The sequence below is a fragment of the Neofelis nebulosa genome, chromosome 5, assembly GCF_028018385.1.
Source record: "Neofelis nebulosa isolate mNeoNeb1 chromosome 5, mNeoNeb1.pri, whole genome shotgun sequence".
NCBI classification, from domain to species: domain Eukaryota; kingdom Metazoa; phylum Chordata; class Mammalia; order Carnivora; family Felidae; genus Neofelis; species Neofelis nebulosa.
Genome location: NC_080786.1, coordinates 23,434,816 through 23,459,467, shown reverse-complemented (window position 1 = coordinate 23,459,467; position 24,652 = coordinate 23,434,816). Strand labels below are relative to the sequence as shown.

Sequence of the window (24,652 nt, the reverse complement as noted above, 5' to 3'; positions counted from 1 at the left end):
TGTCTTCTTTCCCCATCCGAAGTGGGCGTTTAAAGGGGAGAGCGAGGCGAGGAGCGAGCTAGCGAGCGCGCGGGGCCGAGGGAAGGAAGGGGGGGGGGGGAGGGAGGGGATGTTAACGGGGGAGGAGGGGGAGGGGGCGGCGGCGGGGGCGGGAGGGGGAAGGGGCCGGCGGGAGCTGCTCTCCGCTCGGCGGTCGCCGCGCCCGCAGTCTGGAGGCGCACCGGAGCGGCCGGGGCGCCCCCCGCGGGAGCCCAGAGCCCCCCGGAGCGCGCATCCAGCCGCGGCTCCTTCGGCCGGGCACGCCGCGCCCGGGGGCTCCGCGGACCCCGCGTCGCCGCCGCTCCCAAGCTTGTGCGACGCGGGCTGGTCGGCGGGGCGGCGAGGGCCCGGCCCGCCTCCCCAGCGCCCGCCCCGGCTTCTCCCCCTGGCGGTGGAGCCTCAGCGGCCGCCGGCTACACTGAGCGCGCCGGAGCCCGAGCCCGAGCCGAGCCGAGCCCGAGCCGCCGCCGCCGCCGCCGCCGCCGCCACTGCCGCGCGCCGCTCCCAGGCTCCCTCCCAGCGCGCCGGTCGGGGTGTGGGGGGCGGCGGGCCGGAGGGACGAGGGCGGGCGAGAGGCGCGCGCTGGGATTGGCGCCGAAGACCGGACCCTCAGCCGCTAGGGGTAAGTGTGGGCGCCTGGGAGTGCGCTTAGGGGTGCGCGGCGCGGTTCTCGACGCCAACCAACCCTGCCCCCTCACCTCTCCCGGGCCCCCACCACGCGCACCCCTCCTCTTGCCGCCTGCGGCTTCCTCTTGTTGTTCGTTGTTTGGCTGGGCTTTTTTTTTTGGGGGGGGGGGGAGAAGCGGGTGATTGTAGTGTGTGTGCCAGCGGAGGAGGAAGTCAGGTGAGAGGCCCCGACGCACCCCCCCCTCCCACCCAGCCCGCATGGGGTGTATCGCTCCCCACTAGAGGCATGTGGGCCAATTTTTTTTTCTCTTATCAATGTTCGGCCGAGAAGATCTTTCCTAGGGGGCCTCCTTTTCTCACAGCCTGCTCTGTCCCTCTCCCTCCACCCTACCTTCGCCCCTTTCAGCACCCCATCCAAGAGCGATGCCCCCAACAGAGGAGCACGTGGCGGCGGGAGAAGGAGGGGGCAGTCTTACAGACCCCCACGCTGCGCCCCTGCCTGTGTGTTTAATATGTATTCTCCCGTCGGCAGCTGCACTTCTTTGCAAGCCACTGAGAAGAGACCCCTAAATTGAGGTCCAGTTAATCCAAAAAGCTGGAAGCAAAAGGGGCAAGTGATGAGAATTTCATGACAGGGGGCTGGCGGACGAGAGGGCCAAGGGAACCTTCCCAAAAGGTGAATGAAACTCCAAAAACCTCTGCAAGAGCAGAGTGACTAGGAGGTTTGGGACCCCAGGCTAAGGAGAAAGGAGAACTCCACCAACTTTGCCCCTCTCCTCCTGCCACCCTCCACCCCCACCCCCACCTCCACCCCCACCCCCACCCCCACCCAGTTGCAAGGAAGCTAACAGGTCTTTTGTGTTGTACCCTCTTTGGGAAATTTGCATTGAGTATGACAACAGAAAATTACTACTGTTTACTCAAAGTTAAGGGGTTTGCAGAAAGGAAAAAACAGTCTACTTTTTTTTCTCCGTGTGTGTAGTTGTTAGGTTCAAACCCTGAACAGCAAAACGTCAGTTTGTAGCAATAAGGACTGTCGAGCCGCCTCACTGTATTTTTAGAAGCTGCACTTTTCTGAGTTCCTTTCACACAAGGCTTGCTCTCTCATTAAGTCCCCATACATAATTGTATTTAGAGAGGAGGAGAGTATGGAAGCCGGAGGGAGATTGCTAAGATCTCCATCCCGCCAGCGCGGAGCACTGTTTGCAGTGAAGTTCCTGGAAAGTGACTGTGGGCTGAGAATTCAGTTTTTCCTAAAAGCTCTGTTAGGTCCTCTTCTGTCAGATGTCTATGAATAAAGCACGCTGGGAAAATCCTCCTATCCGTGCAGTCTTATTTTATCTTTTACACAGTGGTTGATTCTACTTTCAAGTTCTGGTAACAGCACATCAACTGTGCTGTATTTCCGTGTGGTTTTTTCTAAATAAAGGAGGGTAGTGCTTGTATTCACACTGCTTTCTGATATGCCAGTTTTTTTCCTATCAAGTGAGTATTGGATTCACTGGAATGTCCGTCTTTTTCAGTTGACTGTCATTTTACGCAGAGACAACAATTCCAAAGACATTAGAATATTAAAAGTTTATGCATTCGTGTTATTTTGGAGAACTAGCCCCTCGTTTCTAAGACACAAGTGCCCACCTCAACTCCTAGTTCTGAAAAGCAAAGCAAAAAGGTACAAATGCCATGGGCAAAAAACAAAACAAGTTTTCCTTCCTGGACCACTTTGCGTATCCATAGGACCCAAGAGGCACCGACTCCTCCTGCCTTAATTTACCAAAATGCTGAATTGCCTAACTAGTACCAGTATCTCCATCTGGTAATGACATCAGGTTTGGAATGGAAGAATTCTCAGTCTTTAATTACTGCTTATTAGCAATTTCTTATAGCAGGCAGCTGATTCTCCAATTCTGAAAGGCTGAAAGGCTGACATGAAGCTTGCAGAAATTGAAATACCAAAAAAAAAAAAAAAGATTTTTTTTCTCTCTTACCTACTCATTTATTCCGCAGGGTCATCAACTAAGTCCGCCGAATTTAAGGTGTGATATGCTCCCTTGCATGAAACCATGGGAACATTTTGCCCCAACCTTATGAATTTGCTTTTTTTCCCCTAAATAGTCTTGAACAGAGAGCTCACAGGCTCTATTATAAAACAGAATTATGTAATGATGGGTACAGTACATTAAGTAACATAACTTGATAAACTCTTTTGTAAACCTTGCCCCCGGCACATAGTAGGAATACATTAAATACTGAATTAAGATGTTAATGGTACTAGGGTAAGGCTTTTTTTTTTTTTTTTTTTTTCCCAGAGGAGAAAGGTATTTTGCCTGAAAGTTATTAGGGTAATACATTTCTGCTCCTAGATTTTTTTTTTTTTTAACAAGTCCAAATCTAATTTAAATGGTTGAAAGACGACCAAATCTGAAACATATCAAATGGTTAATAATACTAGCTAGTGTCAAAAGCTGATTGTTTTCCTAGGAGAATAGACAACAAATATTGCTTATCAAATAGTGTGAGACAGATACAAAGGAGGGATAAAACAGCATCGGCCTGCAAGGAATTCGGTGGCCAGATGACATCAAAATGTGAAAACACAACTCAGTGGATCAGCGAATGGATGGAATCAAAGGAATATTTGGGAGAATAGATTTTTTTTTTCTTTTTTAGACCAGAGAAAATAGACATCCTTCAGTTCCAAGTTGAAATGTATTCTTGAAGTTACTTTGCCCGCCAAACCTTCAGGGGCTATCAATGCAAACACCCTGAATAAAGGGGAATTCACCACTTACCTACCCAAAGGTGGGGATTTTATCTCCAGAGTAGTTACCACAGTGTATATTGTGTATATAAATGAGGAATATCCTAAGTAGTTCATTCCATCTTTGTACAATTTTTTACATTTTCTAAAAAATTGAACAAAATTGATGCAGACTTTCTTAAAACTTTCAACCCTAAAACTCCTAAATCCTATAGACCCTAAAACTTCCAGACGTTAGTCTAAGTTCCATTTGCAGCAAAACAGAGCAAATCTATTACATTAGGATAGGCTATCTTATGGCAGAATAACAAACAATTGCAATGTTTAGTGACCTACAATGGCAGAAGTTGTTTTCTTGGTCATGCTGAGTTCATTGTAAGTCAGCCACTTCCACGTCTCCTCACTCAGGGTCCCAGGCTTACAGAAGAGTTGCCATCTTGAATGTTTCATGTTGCTATGGCAAAAATAAAGGTCATTTAAATGCTATGGCCGGAAGTGACACATGTCATTTGGGCTCACAACTGACTGGCAACAATAATTGGATGGCTCCATAGAATCACCAACAATGAGGCCAGATAGTACAGCCTACCTTGTGCCCCAAAGTAGAGAGCTGTGGTGCACAGGTTTAAGGACTAACATACTCTTAAGGACCCTTGTGCACTGTTATCCTTTAGCTAAGTGATCCCACCCTGCTCCTTTGTGGCCCAGGTGTTCCATTCTTCAGGGTAAATACTGCAGGAAAGGCCACCACGTTACAGGGAGACATGCTGTGACTTCTTTCACTGTTTTTTTTCTCTTTGAATACAAGACTCCAGTCCCACCCCTCCCCCACAGATTGCAATGCCCTATCAATTTTAAGTCCGTCTTTATATATTCCCTAATATTATACATATTTTATTTTTTCAAGACTTGTTTTCCGAGAAAGGGTACAATGAACAGAACTTTTGAGAAGTGTTATCTGGGGGAAAAAATGTTGTCTGAAGATGTCATCATGATCATTATCAAATTTTGAAATTTTGTCTTGAGTAGCTACTTCCCTTATTTTAACCATCAGAATGTTGCAACACAAATAAAACAGTCTTTTGGAAGTATTCATTCATTCACTTATCCATCTTTTTATTGATTCGATAAATACTCATTTATTGATGCCAAACACTCTATTAAGGACCGGGTATGTGGAGATGATTGGGAGTTCTTCTTTTCAAGAAACACATTTTCCAATTGGGCAGACAGAAAGAAAAGTCGTTGCAATGCTAGTAGAGGCACAAAGTATTATGGGAACACTTGCGAAGAAGCAAAGAACTCTCTGGCAAGGTTAAGGAAAGTTCTATAGAGGAGTTGAACTAAGTCCTGAGGGTAAGTGAGCCTTCTTTAGTTGGGAAAGGAAGATAGAGGATATTTTAAGCAGAGAGGGCAATATGAGTGAAGGCACTGAGGATGACAAAGCTTGTTGTTTAGGAAACTACCCAGGAACTCAGTGTGGCTGGAACAGGAGGTCTTTGTGAAGGATGAAATCAAGCAACTACAAATTGTAAAGAATCTTGCAGACATGCTGTAGAATTTAGGCATTAGCCCATCTATCAGGGATTGCAAACCCTTCTGTCTACTCTGGGCCGAGCATGGATACAAGTGAGCTAAGCAGACCAAGTTGAGACCGTAAGCAATGGTGGAGACTGGCAATCTGGAGAATATGGGACTGTCCAAATGGGATAGTCGGGGCCAATGATGCCCAATGTCAGATCTTCTAGTTGTTAAAGAGAAGCTGCTAATTTGGATTTATATGAAAAATTGAAATATTAAATGTTGAGAACTTAACCACATTTTAAAGTACACATGTGGGGAGAAAACTACACGTGTACAGACCAAAATCAGCTTAAAGACCACCAGTCAGATGTCTCCTATCATATGAGATAGGGAGCCATTAAAGGTTGTAAGGATGGGAGTAACACCATCGGACCTCTTTAGAAAGTTTACTGTGGTGGCAAAGTGGACAGGAAAATTCTGGAGCCTGGTAGGCTGTAGTTGATATTCCATAATGTCATTTGAGGGGTGATGCAAAGCCTTTTGTAACACTGCCCTTTTTTAGTACACAACTTCCCATGCATATAGGGGCAACTGATGAATATTTGAAAAGGTGATGAATGGAAGAGAAAAAAGCTAAAGTTTTAGAAGGAGGGCACATTTTTAGAGGGTTCCTTATACCATATGCTACCTTTGTTAGACCATTAGTTTGTCAAGAGCACAATGATCTTATATTGATCATATGTAATTTTTCTATATCTGTGATAAACATTATTGGTTTTTAAAAATGCATAAATCATTTAGAGTAGGACATAAAGATCAGCACAGCATCAGAATGTCTATTATCTAGGACTGATCTTACTGATCCTACCACCTTGTAAAGGAACTCCAGCTGAACACATGTCTGTTGTAGCAGGTCCTAAAAGTCTGTACTCCCAGGCTCTGCAAAACTCCACCAGACCCATGTGTATAGCTTATGCAGGTTTTTGGTGACGGCCAAACTCTTTATTACTGCCCATCAGAGTATATTATAGTTCAATCCATCCCAGAGCCAGGTGCCTAAGACTGTCTTGATTATGTTTAATTTTTCAATTAAAAAAAAAATTGAATCCACTAAACACTGTTCCCAGCTTCTTTCTTGCTTTGAAACCATACTTACCTGCCACTCTGCAGTCACCAATCCCCGCACTCTCTCATAAACTCCCATTAAATGTTAGAAACACTAGGTACTCTTCCTAAGGTATGCTGACTGATTGTAGGTTATGTCTGTTCCCATGGGCACATCATATTCTGAAAGCCACTCAGTTCATTGGACAATCAGGTCTTTAAAGTCTTAGCAGTTTGGCTCTACAAATTGTCATTTTTAATTGAACTTTCTTGAGGTATGATTTATGGACAGTAAAATCTACCCATGTTATGTGTTCCATGAGTTTTGAATCCAAAGAAGCAACATGAGCAAATTATAATATTTTAAGTGAACTTCAGAGGAGAAATATACATACAGACTATATATAAATGGATATAGATAGATGTAGAGAGATATATAGATAGATGATGATAGATCAATAGGTCGCTAGATAGACAGGCAAAGTTAGCCTTACAATCCAAGCACCTGGATTGTAATCCTGGTTCAACTAGTTCCTGCTTGCATATGCTTGGCCAAGTCTCTTAGCTTTCTGCCTCTATTTCCTCATCCATGTGATGGGGATTATAATTGTACTCCCCTCCTAGAGTTAGCAAATACCAGTGCATCAACACAGCTAGTAGTCAATAGAGACTAACCCTGTTTTCTTTTGTTAATGTTGTTATTGTCATTATTATTCTAATAGAGAGGAAATCCAGGGACTTAAACAAGAAAACGAATCGACTGGAATGTAAGTGGGGTAGAAAGAAGCAAGTACCTCCTGGGTGGCTTGCTGGTATGCTAAGGGGACTCAAAGCCAGAGAATAATTAATGGCCTCTATTTCTGGAATATTTTTTTACTGAAGGATTTTGGAAGAAATAATCTTTCTATTAAAACAGGTACACATACGGTGGAATGCTTTCTCTCTTCTTTAACTTTTGTGGAAATGTTTGCAAAGTACAGAACGTATTCACTAGTAACATCTTTAAACAAATTTTTTTAATGTTTTATTTATTTTTGAGAGAGAGAGCAAGCAGGTGAGGGAGAGAGAGAGAGAGAGAGGGAGACACAGAACTCAAAATGGGATCCAGGCTCCATGCTGTCAGCACAGAGCCTGATGGGGGGCTTGAACTTACAAACTGTGAGATCATGACCTGAGCCAAAGTCAGACACTTAACCAACCAACCGAGCCACCCAGGTGCCCCTCTAGTAACATTTATCTTGAATTGTTAAAACACCTCCTGCTTTTATATGCTATGAATGCTGCCCAAATGTAGAATCTTTGCCATTAGTAAATGTTTACATTTTAGATGAAAAATGTGTTGGAAAAAAGTATTAGAGTATGACCATAGGGAAATCAAGTCACAGGAAGAAAAGAGGAGAACTGGACTCTAGTTCTGATTCCATAACTCACCCACTAGTTTGTTGATGACAACAAACATCAGGGTGGGGATCTTTGTTCTTTTCACTCTTAATTCCCACATACCAGTTGATCTCAAACTTTAGCGTGTATAGGAATTAAATGCAATGGTTATTTAAATGCATATACCTTGGCTCCGTGCTCATTAATTCTGATTTGGTAGAAATAAGTGGGGATCCAGAAATCCAAGTGTAAATGAAGGTTTTGTTTCACTTTTTATCCCCCCCCAACACCACACACACACACACACACACACACACACACACACACACACACTGGAAAATGCAGTGTAAAGAGTATTTTAGGCATAATTATATCAACCTGCTTAGATAATGTCACCAACTATCTCTTGTTTCTCCTTTCTTCTGTGTCAACTTCTGTTTTACCTTCATTCTTAATCTAGTTTTCCCTTTACTATGATAAGCTAGTCCCTCCAAGCTTCCACTCTTCTGACATAGAAACTCCAACCAAAGAGCACTCCTCTTCCTCAGTTTCTAGCAAAAGAACTAGACCTGACTGTGACTGGATCAGCTTGTGCCATGTACTCATGGCTGCATTTATCACCCTGGCTGTGTTTCTTTAACTTGCCAGCTTTGGGTCAGATGCGCACCTTGGATTTAGGAGTGCAGCCACCCTACCCAAACTGTGTCGCCTGGGAGTGGGGGAGGTACTGTTCTCCAAGATAAGTTAGGGGTAATTTTTCCAGAAATAGGGAAGGCTTATTGGCCAAATCTATAGATTTTCATCCACTACTGTACATTTTTTTAGAAGCACTCAGATGAGAATGAGCCAACTGCCGTGGCAAAAGTATAACTAGTGTGCCAAGTTATTGAAGATTTCGGCCTCAAAGATGACCCACCAGGGCCTGGGAAGGGCTTAGGATGCCCAGAGTTCCTGAGCCAGTTGCTTCATACATGTACCCCAGAGGTTTTGGCAAATATTAAACATTCTCCGTATGCACTGTGAAGATGATTTGTATACAGGTCATCTGTGACTTGCACATCGGGAATCAATGGATTTTAAGATTGTGTTTTGAGGTCATCTCAAACATGCAATAATATTATTTCTTTTGGATCTAAATGAGACAACTTGGAAGTTGGTTTATGCAATCAAAAGGACAGTAAACATTCCAGGTATAGTATACAGAAGGGGGACAAACAGACAGGACCAGCGGTTGAATCCTGCTTTGGCTTGGTTATCAGTTTTGTTTTATTTAGTATTCTTGGACATACATAGTTTGTTCCATCTAAGAGATACAGTCCTAGCCTAGATCTCAGCATGCTTGGCTCCTTATAATGTTTGGAACATAAGTGAATGCACATTATACAGACAATGGAAAAGGGTAAGCTGGCAACAGCGTGGAACAGAAAACTGACTTGACTATTAGTCATGAGATAAATTTTAGGTATATTAACCTGAAAGTTTATGGAAGAAGTGAATTCTGATGAATGAATTATTAACTCATTCTTCTGTTAAGTGTAGAAGTTACTATTATTTTCTTAACCTCATTAATAAGGTCAATAAAATAAAATAAGTTTTTTTTATTTAAAAAATTTTTTCTAACGTTTATTTATTTTTGAGACAGAGAGAGACAGAGCATGAACGGGGGAGGGTCAGAGAGAGGGAGACACAGAATCCGAAACAGGCTCCGGGCTCCGAGCTGTCAGCACAGAACCTGACACGGGGCTCAAACTCACGGACCGCGAGATCATGACCTGAGCCGAAGTCGGCCGCCCAACCGACTGAGCCACCCAGGTGCCCCAAAAAATAAAATAAGTTTGCATCAGCATTTTAGTATTGAGTCATTGGTTTCAGATGGCTTCAGATGGCCCCCCTCCACCAACTTTCACCTCCACCAAAGCAACCCCACACACAAAATAAAGTATTTTCAACAAATGATGCTAGAATAACTAGATATCCATGCAGACAAAAGCAAACAAACAAACAAAAACCAAAACAAACAAACAGAACACTTTGACCTCTGCCTCACACCATATACAAAAGTTCATTGACAGTGAATTATAGATCTAAATATAGAAGTTAAAACCATAAAGCTTTTCGAGGAAAACATAACTTGGAGATGCAAAAAAATTTCTTAGATAAGCCATAAAAGCAGTAAACAATAAAAGAAAGACTAGCTAAGTTACATGTTACAATTAAGAACTTCTCACCTGAAGGAAAGCAGGGGGATGAGTAAAGCCTAAAGATCCATGATTAAACAATCATTACCACCAGTGATATTTTCTCCCCTGTGCGTTAGTTCAAGTTGACCTGTAAGTGATGGAAACTGACTCTGTGAACTTGAGCAAAAAGGGAAAAGCCTACCAGGGCTTTTTGTGGAATCCGAGGTCAAGGGTACAGTGGGGTGTCAGGAATAGAAGTATTGAAGCGCTTCAGGGAACCCAGTCAGTCTTCTCTCTTGTCCATATTTCTTCTCTGTCTTTCTCGTTGCAACACAGCACCCTCCTTTCCTCAGTTCCATAGCAGATCATGGTTGCCAGTTGTTCCTGAGCTATAGGTGTTGCAGTCAAGCCACCCAGAAAAAGGCCCATTTTTCTGTCTCTCACAGTTCTTAGGGATGGGTCTGATTGGCTCACTTGAATCCAGTGACCACCCTTAGTCTAACAAACTGTGACCCAGAGGCAGGGTGATTGATATTTAAGAAGCATAGCAACTCCTTTTATCCATGGGAATATAGATGGAAAAGAAGAAGCATTCCAGTTGATAGTCTCTCTACATTTCCTCTTTACTTGACAAAAGACAGTTGATGGAAGTGTGTACTTGGTTAGTTTTTAATGATCACTAGTTTTGGTGTATTGATACACTATCCCTTTGAGTATCTAATATCAGCATCTCTGCATCTCTGCCAGTTGACTGATATATATTAAGGACCATAAACAAAATTAGTTCATTTTTAAAATGGTCACATTTATTTGTAAATTATTAGCCCAGATCTATTCAAATGCAGACATGCTTTGTTCTAGTCTGGATATACAATCAAATTAATTTAAATAACTTTAATCAGCTTCAAAAACAGCAAATTCCAAGACAATTAGGTTAACTTTAAGAACTCATATTTATTGAGTTAACAGATGGTAAATTAAAAAACAATGAAGCTAATTTTTAAAATCATTCATTGAATTAAAAAAACAGACATTTAACAAAACTGTTTTTAAGCTGTTTTTTCATCCCAATATGCATATTTTAAGATTCCAATTTGGGGAACTTCTGGGAAGACACCAAATGAGTTGCAGTATGTGAACATTCTTCCAGTGAATTACTTTTTTAAAGGATTTAGAACCACCTGAAAAAGAATTTTATGAATCACCAATAAAGATACAAGAAATAAGCATATTCTAGAGATTGGAAGGAATGAAGAGTCTACTTCATCAATTCCAATTTACTCTCTAACATGCTGCTCCTATGGCCTTCTATGTTGCTGGCCCTGACACACTTTGAGAGTTTCCTGTGCTAACAGAGTGAAAGTTATTCCTAGCCAGAATTGCATTTCTGCATTTTAATGGTCAAGCAGAAGACTTCCCTTTGATGGCTTCTTGGGCCTGTGTACCAATGACCTGAAATATATTGTAAATGCTAGAAGCTGACTCTGCAAGCTTACAAGAAAAGGGGACTTATGTGGAAGCCCACTGACGACGTGGGATCTTCTCCCCTTGGGCTCCCACTTTGCTGGGTCTCCTTGCAGTTTTTGGAAATAGAGCAATGAACGTATCCCAACACATGAATTTTACCAGAAATTGGTCATTTCCATATGCAAGTTCAATCATTTCTCCCACTTCCTGTGGTTTTATAGATAGAATTGGAGATACCATCATGGCTACATTAAGATACGTCACTTGCGTTGTACTTGCTATGATTGGTTTTAACATGATGGCATATTGAAAACTATAGTTATATATGTAGAAATGCAGTTACTACATAAAAACATTTGAAATAGATTTGTTTAATGGCTGCTTGATCAATTGGCGTTATAGTTTTTTCTTTACCTTGGAGAGTTGCAAACTATAATATTTATTTTAAGGTCCTAGTAACCCATTGTCTAAGATCTGGTTTTACTTTATGTTTTAAATCTTACGTTACTTGGTCAGTAATGTTGATAATCATATTTACTGGTTTTGGTAGACCAATTTATTAGTTACAATTTGAGTTTCAGACACTTAGAAACATAAAAACACATTTATTATTGAAATTATGGTAGTAAAAATTATCTTATTGCATAAATATCTTCTTGCATTTGAAACTACTTAGCCCCATCCCCTTTTTGCCTCGAAATAATTGTTTTTCTAATAACCTTCTGATAATATGAGGCTTTTTAGGAATGTAATTATAACAATATAGTGGGATGGACTGTATTGTTTTTAATTAAACAAGAACAGGTAAAAATAAGAATAAATTGTGACTAGATGAAAAATTCAGGAAGTGAAATTTCAATTTGCAGGAATAGAAATTAGGGATATAGAAGAAGAACTTCATAAGCGGTCTAAACATCCAAAGGAAATGAAAAAAAAGTTAAAAGGGTAAGAGGAAATTGGATAGACACGTTTTGGAGATTTAACTTAGAATGTAAGCTCCTTGAGAGCAATAAACATCTTATTATTGTAACACTACCCCTAACAGAGGGCTTAACACACAGTATATGCTATTAGTATTAGACAAACATTTCTTGTATTTAAGAATAAAATAATGGGTGTTCCTCCGAAAACAGAGCATGTGGATCAGAAGTAAAAATCAGTTTGTAACTTTTTCTGTGTAAAAACTGCAGTAAGATTGTAAGACTTATTTTGAGCAAAACTAAGAAGTAGAGATAAATGCCTAGTCACAGGCTGGTAAATTTTTAAATTTCTAGAACGAACAAAAAAATGCCTGCAAGTGTCTAAGAAAACAGATACTCTTGTAGTCTGTCTTCATACTTCTTTTACAGAACTGGAGCTTTTTTAAGACCAAAGGTAAATTTTTACATACTCCTAAGTAAAACAAGTTTGACTCTTTAAGTTTTATGCCTACCCAATTATTGGCTCATACGTAAAAACAACAGAAGAAAATTTTTAACTTGGGAAGGTCTTAGAAAGTATAACAACAAAGGGTACTTAACTGCAAAAGTTGCAGAGATATCATCCAGATCACTCAGTGGTCAGATATATAAGAAATCAAGAATGGGAAATTTCAGGAAAAAGTTTAGCCTTAACTAAGCATCGAAGGTCAAGACAAAGTAATAAATGAATAAAATATAGTGAAAATTGAAATGAATTAAGAATTGATGTTGATCACTACATGTTTTTCTTTACTAAGGGAGCAATGTTTTCAATAAAATAATCCTAAAAGGTTTTTTTAATTTTTAAATGAAGAGCCTGTAACTAATAACCACCATGTGGAAAAAGAAGGTGGAGAAAACAAAAGCATTAGCAGTTGCTGCTTTAGTTTTAAATCTTTAGATAAGAAGGCATTTAGGATAGTCATGAGCAACTTCAAATGGATACTAGTTGAGTGGGAAGAAAAATATCTATTTTATAAATAATTGTAGAAGATAAAAATAAACAAAACAGTCCAAAAGACAAAATGGAAAGGAAACAATAAGGAATGATTGAAAAGAAGAAAATACAGAATAAGTGCAGTCAAGCTCAAAAATTAATACAAGTATAAATGTCCTAAATTTCTCTATTCAAATGGGAAGATCTTCACATTAAATTAAAATGAAAGTCGTATGATTTGGTGGTGCTTAATAGAGTCATACTTAAAGATAAATGACATGGAAATACTTTTTAAAAGGGCAAAGATTTTGCAGCCTAACGTGCTCACATCTAAATCAGATAAAGCAATAGCAGAATTACAAAAGAGACTATTTTATAATAATTATTAGTATAACATTAGTAAAGGAATAATGACACTGAAAAATAATGCATTAAATAACTTAAAACATAAAATAACATGCTTTTTATTTAAAAAAATTTTTAATGTTTATTTATTTTTGAAAGAGAAAGGGAGAGAGAGGGACAGAGCACAAGCAGGGGAGGGGCAGAGAGAGAGGGAGACACAGAATCCTAAGCAGGCTCTAGGCTCTGAGCTGTCAGCACACAGCCCCAGTCGGGGCTCTAACCCAGGAACTGTGAGATCATGACCTGAGCTGAAGTCAGACGCTTAACCGACTGGGCCACTCAGGCACCCTTTAGCATGCTTTTTATGATGGAGCAAAACAGTGAAAATAATGTATATCCAAGCAGCAGTGCAAAAGTTTACAAAATTAGAAACTTAAACTAATGAAATATTTCACATCGGTAAATTAAATAAGAAGTAAATGATTATTATGATAGGTTGCTTTTTAAACACAGTGTTGGACAAAATTTAACACTTGTTCCTGATAAAATGATAAAAAGAAAAAATAAACTGTATTTTAACATGATAATAAATTTGTTTAACCAATAGTCAAAATTAATGTAAAAATACTAGAAATATACATCTTTAAAAACAGAGGTGGGTAGAAGTTGGTATAGTGGTTCTGCCATAATAATTGTTATTAAACATTATTTTAAAGCCCTTATCAATATAATAAAACATACTAAAGGAAAAAGAGGTAGAAGGAGTGAAAAAATATACATTATCATTATGAAAAATTTTTTAATAGCTTGAAAACCCAAAGAAATGAACAAAAATGTGTATAGACCTAATTAATTAGTGAAATCTTGGAAGACATATGACTCTTCACATAAACCAATAGTATTTCTAAATATTAGCAATCATTAGCTTAAACATAAACTTCTAAAAGATTTATTTTACAAGAGCAACAAGATATGTAAAACTCTGAGTTTAAACAGAAATATGTTACCTACCTAGATAAAACTGCTTGAGAGCTATAAAAATATTAAGTTAATCAAAATATTGGTTTCTGATTTTGAAAAGGTAACATTTTTAAATTGTTAATTATTTCCAAAGTATAGATTTAATGGGGAATCTAATAATCATGTCTCTTTTGTTTTTCACATTTTGAGGTAATGGTGAGAGGAACTTGATTTTCACATAAATCTGGAAAAGAAAGTAGGCAAGAATAGTAGAAATCATTTCTGAGAAAGAAAAATAATGAGGGCAGACTAGTCTTACCGAATATTAAAATATATTATAAAGTTATAATAACTAAAATCATGTGATACTGGCACCAAAATAGATTAATTAGGAAAAATAAGTGGTTAACAATTATATAATAACAAAATATTTGATAATGTTAGAACACAAACCAATGGAAAGGGAAAATATTTTACAGTGTGTGGACTGATTAACTGTTTGAAAAAAAAACAATTTATATACTCATGATACACAAAATAGCAACACTTAAACCATAGGAAATCTAAAGGGACTTGAATTTAAAGATTTAGAATACTGTAACAAATTGCAAAGTGAAAAATAAAATAGATTTGATTTATATAAAGATAGCAATAAAACAAACAGTAGGCTAGGTACAATTATTTGAACATAACAAAAGGGTTAATTATCGTATTATTAACAGAAGCTCATACAAACTCCACAGCTAAAAACTAATACATGAGATAAAATAGAATCCTATTTAGCCAATATATGAGATAAGACTAAAATCACATTTCACAAAAGATGAAATATAACACATTTGCAAACATAAAAACATTCAGCCTTACTAATAATCAATTGAATATATACTAAAACAAAAATAAGCTGTATTTAGGCTTAATCAATTATTTTAACTTTAATGTCAAGGATTTACATTCCCAGCTGATACAGATTATTTTCATTTAGATAAACTTACCCTCTGGAGAAAGTGGGAAACCTGGATAAAATCTAGCAAATATTTGTTTAAAAGCATCCTAGAGCTTTAAGGTGGAGAGGATTGGAGAAGCCAAAAACCCAGAGAGTAGGCAATCCAAGAGAGATCTCACTTACACAACTACCTGTTAGAAGGTAAAACACCACTTGACAAAGATATCACCCAGAGGCTCAAATTATCTGTACAATTTTTCATACACAATGTCTGGCAATAAAATTAACCAGTCATACCTGTAGACCAGATAACAGACTTTAAAATATCTGTAATTAATAAATTAACAAAATTAGATGAGCAGATAGGGAATTTCTGCATATTATTGGTAACTATATAAAAACCAAATGGAAATTCTGGAGCTAAGAAGTAAACTGACAGAAATTAAAAACTCAATGGATGGGTTTAAGAACAGATTAGAAACAGCTGAAGAACAGATTGATGAACTGGAAGGCAAAGCAATAGAAAATTTAATGTTAGTACCCAGAGTTAGCAAGGTACAGTGGAAAATGGTTTCTTCTTACATAACTGGTGGCATGTAAATCTATGTAATACTTTTTGGAAATGCTTTGGTGATGTAAATCAGATATTAGAACAAAAAAGGGGGTCACCTCGGTGGCTCAGTCTGGGGCTGAGACTTCAGCTCAGGTCATGAGCTCACAGTTCATGACTTTGAGCCCCACATTTGGCTCCCAGCTGTCAGTCTGTCAGCACAGAGCCCACTCTGGACTCACTGTCCCCCTCTTTCTGCCCCTCCCCCTCTTGTGCTCTCCCAAAAATAAATAAATATTTTTTTTAAAAATAAACAAAAAAATTTGTATGTTTTGACCCAGTAATCTTATGTCTAGGAGTATCTATTATGGAAATAATTTTTTTTTTAATTTTTTAAATTAAAAAAATTGTTTTTACATTTATTTATTTTTGAGAGACAGAGAGAGAGAGAGAGAGCACAAGTGGGGCAGGGGCAGGGAGAGAAGGAGACACAGAATCCGAAGCAGGCTCCAGGCTTTGAGCTGTCAGCACAGAGCCTGACGCGGGGCTCAAACCCATAAACCACGAGATCGTGACCTGAGCTGAAGTCAGATGCTCAACCGACTGAGCCACCCAGGTGCCCCTACAGAAATAATTTTTTTACTGTGAATTGTTTTATGTATAAAGATGTTCACTACAGAATTACTCATTATACTAACTACAGGGTGCAATGTTTTAAGTGCTTTACTTCAATTTATGCAGTTAATCCTCACAAAAAACCCAAGGAGGTAGAGGTTGTTACCACTAATATCCTCATTTTATAGATGAGAACAATAAAACCTTGAGAGGTCAAGTAGCTTGCTCGAGATTATGGAACTAGTGAGTAGAGAAACAATGTTTGAACCAGGCTGCCTGGCTCCACAGCTTGCACTTGAACCTGCACTGGGCTTTTGGAAGCAACCTAGATAGCTAAGAACTGGAGACTTGCCAAATAAGTGATACCCCCCAGTCTATGTAATATTATGCGGGTATTAAAAATGAGCATCACCAACACTTTTAGCAGCATGGGAAATAATTCTGATATAATATGAAGAGGGAAAAAAATCAAAATCCTAGAATTACACCAAATAAAAAATATATGTACAAATATGATGGGAAGCAAATATCCCCAAAGGCTAATAACAATTATGTGAGGTTAGTAGCACTAGTTTTCCGTTTCTCTTCTTCCATTCTTCATTTTCTCAAAATTTTAATGGTGAGTTTCATATATATATATTATGCTTCATATAGAAAATACCATTAACTATATGTAAAAAGTAGTAGTTTATTGGGTAGGAACCTGGGTTCTGGAAGCAGACTGCCTGTGTCACCACTTAGTAGGTATGTGACCTTGGGCAGGTTGTTGAACTTTTGTTTCTTAGTTTCTAAGTTTATCCTATAAAATGAGGATAATTTTAGTATGTATCTGATAGGGTAATTGTAAGGATTAAATGTGCTTAAAATGTATTTAGAACAGTGTCTGAAACTGAAGTATGTAAGCATGATCTAGTGTTGTTATTCTGCAAACAGGCCTCATTGTTTTAGACCCTGAGTGACCAGACAAAATGACAATTCCCCCCTGCCAGTCCTTTGCTAGGCACATACATTAGCAACAAGTTTTGTTTCTAGATATAGATCTTTGTCCTTACTATGAATTCCCCAATGCAGAGATGTCTAGGAACCAAGAACCGTTGGCTAAGGAGACACTTCCGAACCCTTTCCAAGAAGCAGTGATAATCAAATGTCTGATGTGTTTTTTATTTTAGAGAAGTTCAGCGTCCTTGCCTGTGTCACATCTCTGAGACCTGTACAAGAGTGATTGAAGCTACCCCTTGAAGCCAATATTACATGAACGTCATCAGCAGTGAATTAGAGAAAATATTTATCTATTTCCCCAATTTTACCCTTCTCTGAATGAATGACTTTCTACCGGCTCCATGATCTGACAGTCCAAGTAACAACAGAAAGCTGTTTAAGAAATAGGACACTTGTTGTAACTTGATTTTTCTGAATTGAACACCCCAGGGGGACTGAAAATGTGCTTCAAAACTTTTTTCCACTTGGCCGATCCAAAAAGTTTGGAAAATTTTTATAGAATTTCTTCATTCCTTAAAACAGTTTCATTGAAATTGTAAAAGAAAAAAAAAAAAAAGATCTGTTAGATGCCAGGATTTACTGTTAGCTGTCTTAATGGCTAATGAAATGATAAGACCTTGCAGTAACCCCTGCCAATTAAAAATTAACAGGTGCTTGCCAGGTAGAATATTGCATTACCTGTAAGAGAAAAGGATGCGGATTGGTATTTCACACATTTGTGGGAATGATCACCTTTGACGTGTGTCTCTGGTTTTCAGGACATTGCACGTGTCTGCTCTTGTAAGACTTTGGCTGCAGAACCCAAGTGTGAACCCTGCTCGGTGAGTTAGCTGTTTCCTGAGTGTTGTCTGTCTCTTCCTTGCCTCTGTCAAGACCCTGTGATGTTCACTGTCAGTGTCCTTTGCTTAAACTTTCTAAAAATTCTCAGCTGTCTTTTATGGTAAATGTCTAACAAATTGCTCTAATCGAGTCTGAGTTTTACAGTGTTGCTAAAGAGCTTGCACACAAACCCCCACTTTGTTCCAGGGTTTACCCCAAACCTTTCCCACTCTCTTTCCTAATAGTCATGTTCTAACACAAGACTACTCGTTAAGACATTCACTGTCTAAATCACAGGTCAACATTTCACAGTTAGTGATGACTGGTCCCATGAAGGATGAGAAGAGCATGGTAATAGTGAAATTCCTTTCCCCTTTTACGAAAATAAATCACGAGATTCAACCAGCAAACGGTGAATCAATGGCAAGTCAATAATAAGGTGAGAGATTATGTTACTGAAAAATGACCTCAAGATTAATTTCTTATGTAGATAAATGCTGGACAATTTCTTATTGTCATAGTGTTATTGGAAGTTATTTCAAGTGTTCCTATTGCCACATGAGGTAACAGAATTGAGATGGGCCCCTCTCTAACAGGCCATCTGTGTCTGAATCTGCAAAAATTTCTAAACAGTTCTGGTCTTCAGTATCTCCACTTGGAAATGGGAGTGATAGTATTAATCTGTTAGGTTATGAAGGCAAAATGTTATAACACGAAACACCTGACAACCAGCAATCACTTCACGAACACTAGTCCTCCCTACCACTGTTTATTTAGATAGAAAATAAATACATAACACAGAACTCTGCTTTCATCTTCAAATATATTATTCTTCATTGATTTTTTTTATGAATATAATCATTGATTCAGAAAATAAATGGAATTTTTATCCCTCCAACCTTCATTCTTTTATTCATTTCTCAGAGCTTTAATGAGCATCTACTATAAGCTAAGAAGTAAGTGCTGTGGGACACAAAAAGGAGAGTGAAGTACCCATTGTATTCTCATGGAGATTGGAGTCTAGAAAGAGGTTGTATGTATGTATGTATGTATGTATGTATTAAATGCCATTAGAGAAACGAAGTATTAGCTTCGTTTATTAGAAGGAGAAAGTATTTTATCTAGGGTTTCAATTTCTTTTATCTAGGGTTTCAATTTCTTTATCTGTGAAATGTGTAAAATAATCTCTGCCCCGCTGGTCTTTTAGGGGTCTGGAGAAGATCAAAGGGGAGCCTGCATGTGAGATCTCTTTGGAAACCCTGAGGCACTCTGTGAATGAAAAGGGTAAATTTTTTCTCCCTTCCCTTGTACCATAAACGCCATGAGAATGTTTGACAGGGCCTGTTATGTTGGTCTGTAAAAATTTTTGAAGTATATATATAAAAAAAATCACACCGTAAACCTTAAATATTTACAATTTTTATTTGCCAATTAAACATCAGTAAAGAGGGCTAAGTTTTTTTTTTTTAATTTTTTTAACATTTATTTATTTTTGAGACAGAGAGAGACAGAGCGTGAACAGGGGAGGGTCGGAGAGAGAGGGAGACACAGAATCTGAAGCAGGCTCCAGGTTCTGAGCTGTCAGCACAGAGCCCGACGCGGGGCTCGAACTCACGGACCATGAGATCATGACCTGAGCTGAAGTCGGACGCTTAATCGACTGAGCCACCCAGGCGCCCCAAGAGGGCTAAGTTTTGATGAAACAATGAACCACTGATGGAATGAAAGAATCCGTGAATGTTATGCACTGAATGTCTGTGCCCCACCCCCCCCCCAACCTCATATGTTGAAATCCCAACCCCCAATGTGATAGTGTGAGAGGTGGGGCCTTTGAGAGGTAATTAGGTTTATATGAGGTCATGAGGGTGGAGCTCGAGTTAGTGCCTTTACAACAAGGGAAGATACCAGCATTTCCTCTCCACCACATGACGACACAGTGAGAAGGCAGCCATCTTCAAGCCAAGAAGAGGGCCCCCACCAAGAACTGAATATACTGGTGCCTTGATCTTGGACCTCCCAGCCTCCCGAGCTGTGAAAAAATAAATATCTGCTGTTTAAGCCGCCCACCCTGTGGTATTCTGTCATAGCAGCCTGAGCCGACTATGACAATAAGTGAGAAAATAAATGAGTAAGTCAATGAAGGAAACAAAACAAAGATGCAGAGTAGGAAAACCTACAAAATGAACGAGGAATAAAGGGTTATCTTTGAAAATATGCAGTATAGCTGAGTGTTAGGAGTATGACCCATAGCTAGATGGAAGGATGGATGGACACAGTGTTCTCAGAGTGTGGTCCGTGGACCAGCGGCATGAGTATCGTGTGGGAACTCATTAGAAATGCAAGTTCCTGGGTCCACCAGCCAGTCCTGCTGAGTCTGAAAGTCAGAGGTAGGGCCAGCAGTCTGTGTTTTAGCAATCCCTGTAGATCATTCTGAGACAAAGTAAAGTTTTGAGAACCATTACTTTGCACTAACATGGGGACTTTGGAAATTATTCTGCTGTAATACATTCAGTGTTAATGAAGGTTTTTAGCTGTGGATGGATATAATCAGACCTGTATTTCTAGGATGATGAGTCTTGGAGCTTCGCCTAAAAGAATTTATGGCTTCAATGTAAAAAGGACCATTGGAGATACTGGAAAACACATTGTATTTGCCAAGCCCCAGAGTGACAGATTTTGGTTTTTCCTACTTCCTGATAATATGCACATCATCAGCTAGGAGGCAGAGCAGTGCAGGCACTGCCCCCAGGCACTGAAGAAACCTGCTTGGTCTGCAGAGACCCAGCGGGATGAGAATGTTGAGCTGTCAAATATATCAAATACCAGTCCTCACTGATCTTGGAGAGCCCTCTTAGTCCTGACCAGCTGTGGGGAAACATCAAGTGGAACCTTCCAGACCAAGATAAATGGGCAACTCTTCCTAAGACTGGCCTAGGTAGCTGCCCTGGCTGAAAATGCAGCTCCGTATTTAGGGCTGGTGGAGACAGGTCTGCCAAAGGGGAGGGCAGTGTGGAGGAAAAACGGAAGAGCCTCAAGGGGAAACAGTTACCTTAAGAAAGAGTCTAGAAGCCCAAGATACAAGCGTCGGGCGGGGAAGCAGCGGGGAGAAGAAGGATGAGGGCTTCTCAGAGAAGGACTGCTCAGATGCCCGATCATCTGGGTTTGCCCAAGACACAGGGTGTTCAGGACAATCCCTGTCAAACCAGGGCAGCTGGTCACCCTACAACTGTGTTCCCTCACCTGTGTTGAAGACCATGTGACAGCAGAAAAGTCACCGCTCTAGACCTTGTTTCTCAAAATATTGTCCACAGACTGGCAGCATCAGTATCACCTGGGAGCTTGTTAGAAATGTACCTTCTCAGGCCCACACTAAGGCTGCAGGATCATACCTGCCGGAGAGGAAGAACCCCAGGTGATCTGCAGGCACATGAGTTGAGAAAGACTGCTTTAGAAGATCCTGTGAGCCCTGGAGAAGAAAAAGTAGCACTGGTAGGGAGCAGAGAGAATTTCTTGGCTGTGATCTGGCAAATGTCCAGGTCGGCCAGATTCTATACTGAAACTGTATCAACCGGACCCGGCAAGGAGCAGAAGCATTGAGAAGGTTACACAGTAAGGGGTACCAGGAATTGAGAGCAGAGAGGTAAAAGGACAGATGACACAAACTAGCCAAGAGGGGCCTCCTGAACTATTAATAGTAGTAGTTGTAGGAATGTAGGAAAGCCAGAAATCCAGCTATTATGTGGCGAGAGTAAAGCTGGAGAAATACTCTTCTGTACCTGTTACCGTGACCCTGTTTCGGTAAAAACAAAAACAAAAACAAAAAACAAAAACAAGCTGACGTGGGCTGGGAAATGTGAAATGCGGAGTCACAGCATTGTGGGTAGGCTTGCAGAGGAAGAAAAAAGGATCACCCACTAAAAGTCTCAGCATTAGCATCTTGGCCTTCACTCGCATATTGCTCAGATATGCAAAGCAAGTTCAGTTTTCTCCCTTTTTCTCTACCTGGTCTGATCTTCATGGGCTCCAGCTCTGCATTCTAGCAGGAATAATTTGCACTTAATTAATAGTGTTTCATTTTCTTCCCGCTTGAACATAATTCTTTGACTTTAAACATTCTAACCAGGGGTTCTTAAACTCAAACACACTGCAGAATCACCTAGAGGGCATGTTAAAACACAGATTGCTGGGCCCACCCCCAGGGTTTCTGATTCAGTACATCTGGTAGAAACTTAGAATTTGCATTTCTAAGGAGTTCCCAGTCGATGCTGATATAACTGGTCCGAGGAACACGCTTTACAACCTCTGATTCAAAGTATTCGGCATTTTATTCCCTCCCAAAGGTGATGGTTGCAAAGGTCTTAGATTAAAATGCTTCTCAGATTGGTTGATCTGTTCTATCTTGGATCCAGAACCTGGTCTTCCTGTGTATGGCCGGTATGCAGTGGCACAGGCATGCTTGCATTGCTGGTTCAACACATCTGAAATGGTCTGTATCTTGTTCCACAAGACAAGTCCTTTGGTCACATGCTAGGATGTCCTGGCAAGGTCAATTTGTGATACATATCTCTAAAAAGCAGCTCTCACTTGTATTTATCTTGCTTCAGACCAGTAGTAGTTTGGGGACTGGCACTGGCCCATGGACCACATTTTGAGTAATGCTGTTTAGATGACTCAGTCTTTCTCAGATTCTTTACCTCCTTCTTCCTCCTCTTTCCCAAGATAGCATTTGGGTATGCAAGGCGGGGGGGTGTCTTATTTTATCCTTGTGACAGCCTCGTATCATGCACCATCCTGTAGATACTCAGTGATCCTCCCTATTGAGGGGCTGGATTCATTCTTTCCCTGGAATGGGGACCACCGAAATGCAAGTAGGTCCCATCTGATCTTTTGGAATGATGTGTGCCGGTCTTCACGACTGCTGCCATAGCCCTGAACACATCCCTTAGTACCCAAGGTCTATCTTCACCGCCTCTGTCCCTGCTCCTAGACCGCCACTAGTCTACCAGTAGTCTCCATGGGAAAGTAAGAAGCTCCAGACACTCCTGTTTCCCACATAAAGGCCATCAGGAGGCAGGAATGCCTTCCGAGTCCTGTGTATCCATCCATCTGCTGCCACCTCTGTACCATTGCTTCTGAGCCCCTTGGGATTTGGTGTTGAGCCAAATATCCAGAGCCCGCTAGAGGCAGTGTAGTGCTGGAAGGAGCTTGTAGCCCAGCCAGTTGTTAATTTTTCAGGAATTTGGCCTTCCAGCTGTCCAACGTGGCCATTATTAAAAGTTAAAGGATAACAACATACATTTAAACAAGTTATATTAAAAGCAAAGGTAGTCAATACACAAAATCATCACCTTCTATTTATTTTACTGCGCTGGACTGTTAATCTATGTTTAGCATATGTGTGTGATAGAAATACTGTATAATCGTGTACTGCCACACAGGTCTTCTAAGCCCTGTTCGGTGATACCGTGTTGAGAGCTTCCAATCAGCCAAGGTAGGAGTATTTGCGCTGTAGAAATGAGCAAACCTTATAAATCAGGGTTCCACTCTCTCTCATCTCCACCTCTCCAAGGCCAGTTGTTAAACATTTGCCAGCACACCATTGCTTAGAGCCTAAATCTGGGAGTGAGCCATTAATCCACTGGCCTCTAGTCACCCTTTACTTACATAGATGTTACAAAGCTGCTCTTCCCCTAAAGATTAGCTCCTGAAAGGTATCTGTGAAAGAGATATTGAATACTAGAACCTTGATATCATCTTATCTCCTTACCCTACTTTTATCTCTCTTTTCTCTCTACCATCTCTTGGGACCAGAAGAATTGATCTTCTGGTTTTTTATTTCCTCCACAGCTTATCCTCGTACATTAAGGGTGAACATTCATGGCCTAACTTTACTCTCTGGCATTCTTTCCCAAAACGTATAAATTTCTTCTAATCATGAGAAAACATGAGACCAAATTGAGGGGCATTCTGCAAAACTTCTTCCTAGTTCCCTTCAAAACTGTGAGATCGGGAAAGACAAGAAAAGACCAAGAAACAATCGTAGCTTGGAGAAGGAGACTTGTGTACTAGATTCAATGTGGTATCATAGATTGGCCCCTGGAAAAGAAAGAAAATTGGTAGAAAAACTGAGGAGACCCAAATAAGGTCTGAGTATTGTACCAATGTTGATTTCTTAATTTCAATCATTGTTTCATTGTTATGTAAAATGTTAACATCATATGAAGCTGGATGAAGGGTATATGAGAACTCTATATTATATGTGCAGCTCTTCTGTAAATATACAGTTATTTCTAAATAAAACTAATGATGGGAAAAATTCATGACCTAGGTAATAGATATCTTTTCTATCCTATGGAAAAAACCTACTATGTGCATCCACCTGCTTTGTGATATGCAAAAGGCGGGGGGGGGGGGGGAATGGGGATGGTATAAAATCTTTT

General features: G+C 40.0%; 1 protein-coding gene across 8 annotated transcripts; it reads left to right on the top strand.

The window, feature by feature from the left end:
- The first annotated feature begins 109 nt into the window (after nucleotides 1-109).
- LOC131511778 (basic proline-rich protein-like) lies at nucleotides 110-24,532 on the top strand. 8 transcript variants are annotated; one of them, XR_009261733.1, is made up of 5 exons: nucleotides 110-661; nucleotides 18,152-18,214; nucleotides 19,137-19,168; nucleotides 19,420-19,496; nucleotides 24,060-24,532. XR_009261733.1 is itself a non-coding variant. In XM_058729796.1 (4 exons), the coding sequence occupies exons 1-3, from the start codon at nucleotides 110-112 to the stop codon at nucleotides 19,453-19,455; spliced, it is 651 nt and encodes a 216-aa protein (XP_058585779.1). In that variant the 3' UTR covers nucleotides 19,456-19,496; nucleotides 24,060-24,532. The 8 variants fall into 8 exon arrangements, 2 of the variants coding, with proteins under 2 accessions (XP_058585779.1, XP_058585781.1); XR_009261730.1 differs by having other exon boundaries at nucleotides 19,137-19,242; XR_009261729.1 differs by having other exon boundaries at nucleotides 19,137-19,249.
- The last annotated feature ends 120 nt before the right edge of the window (nucleotides 24,533-24,652 follow it).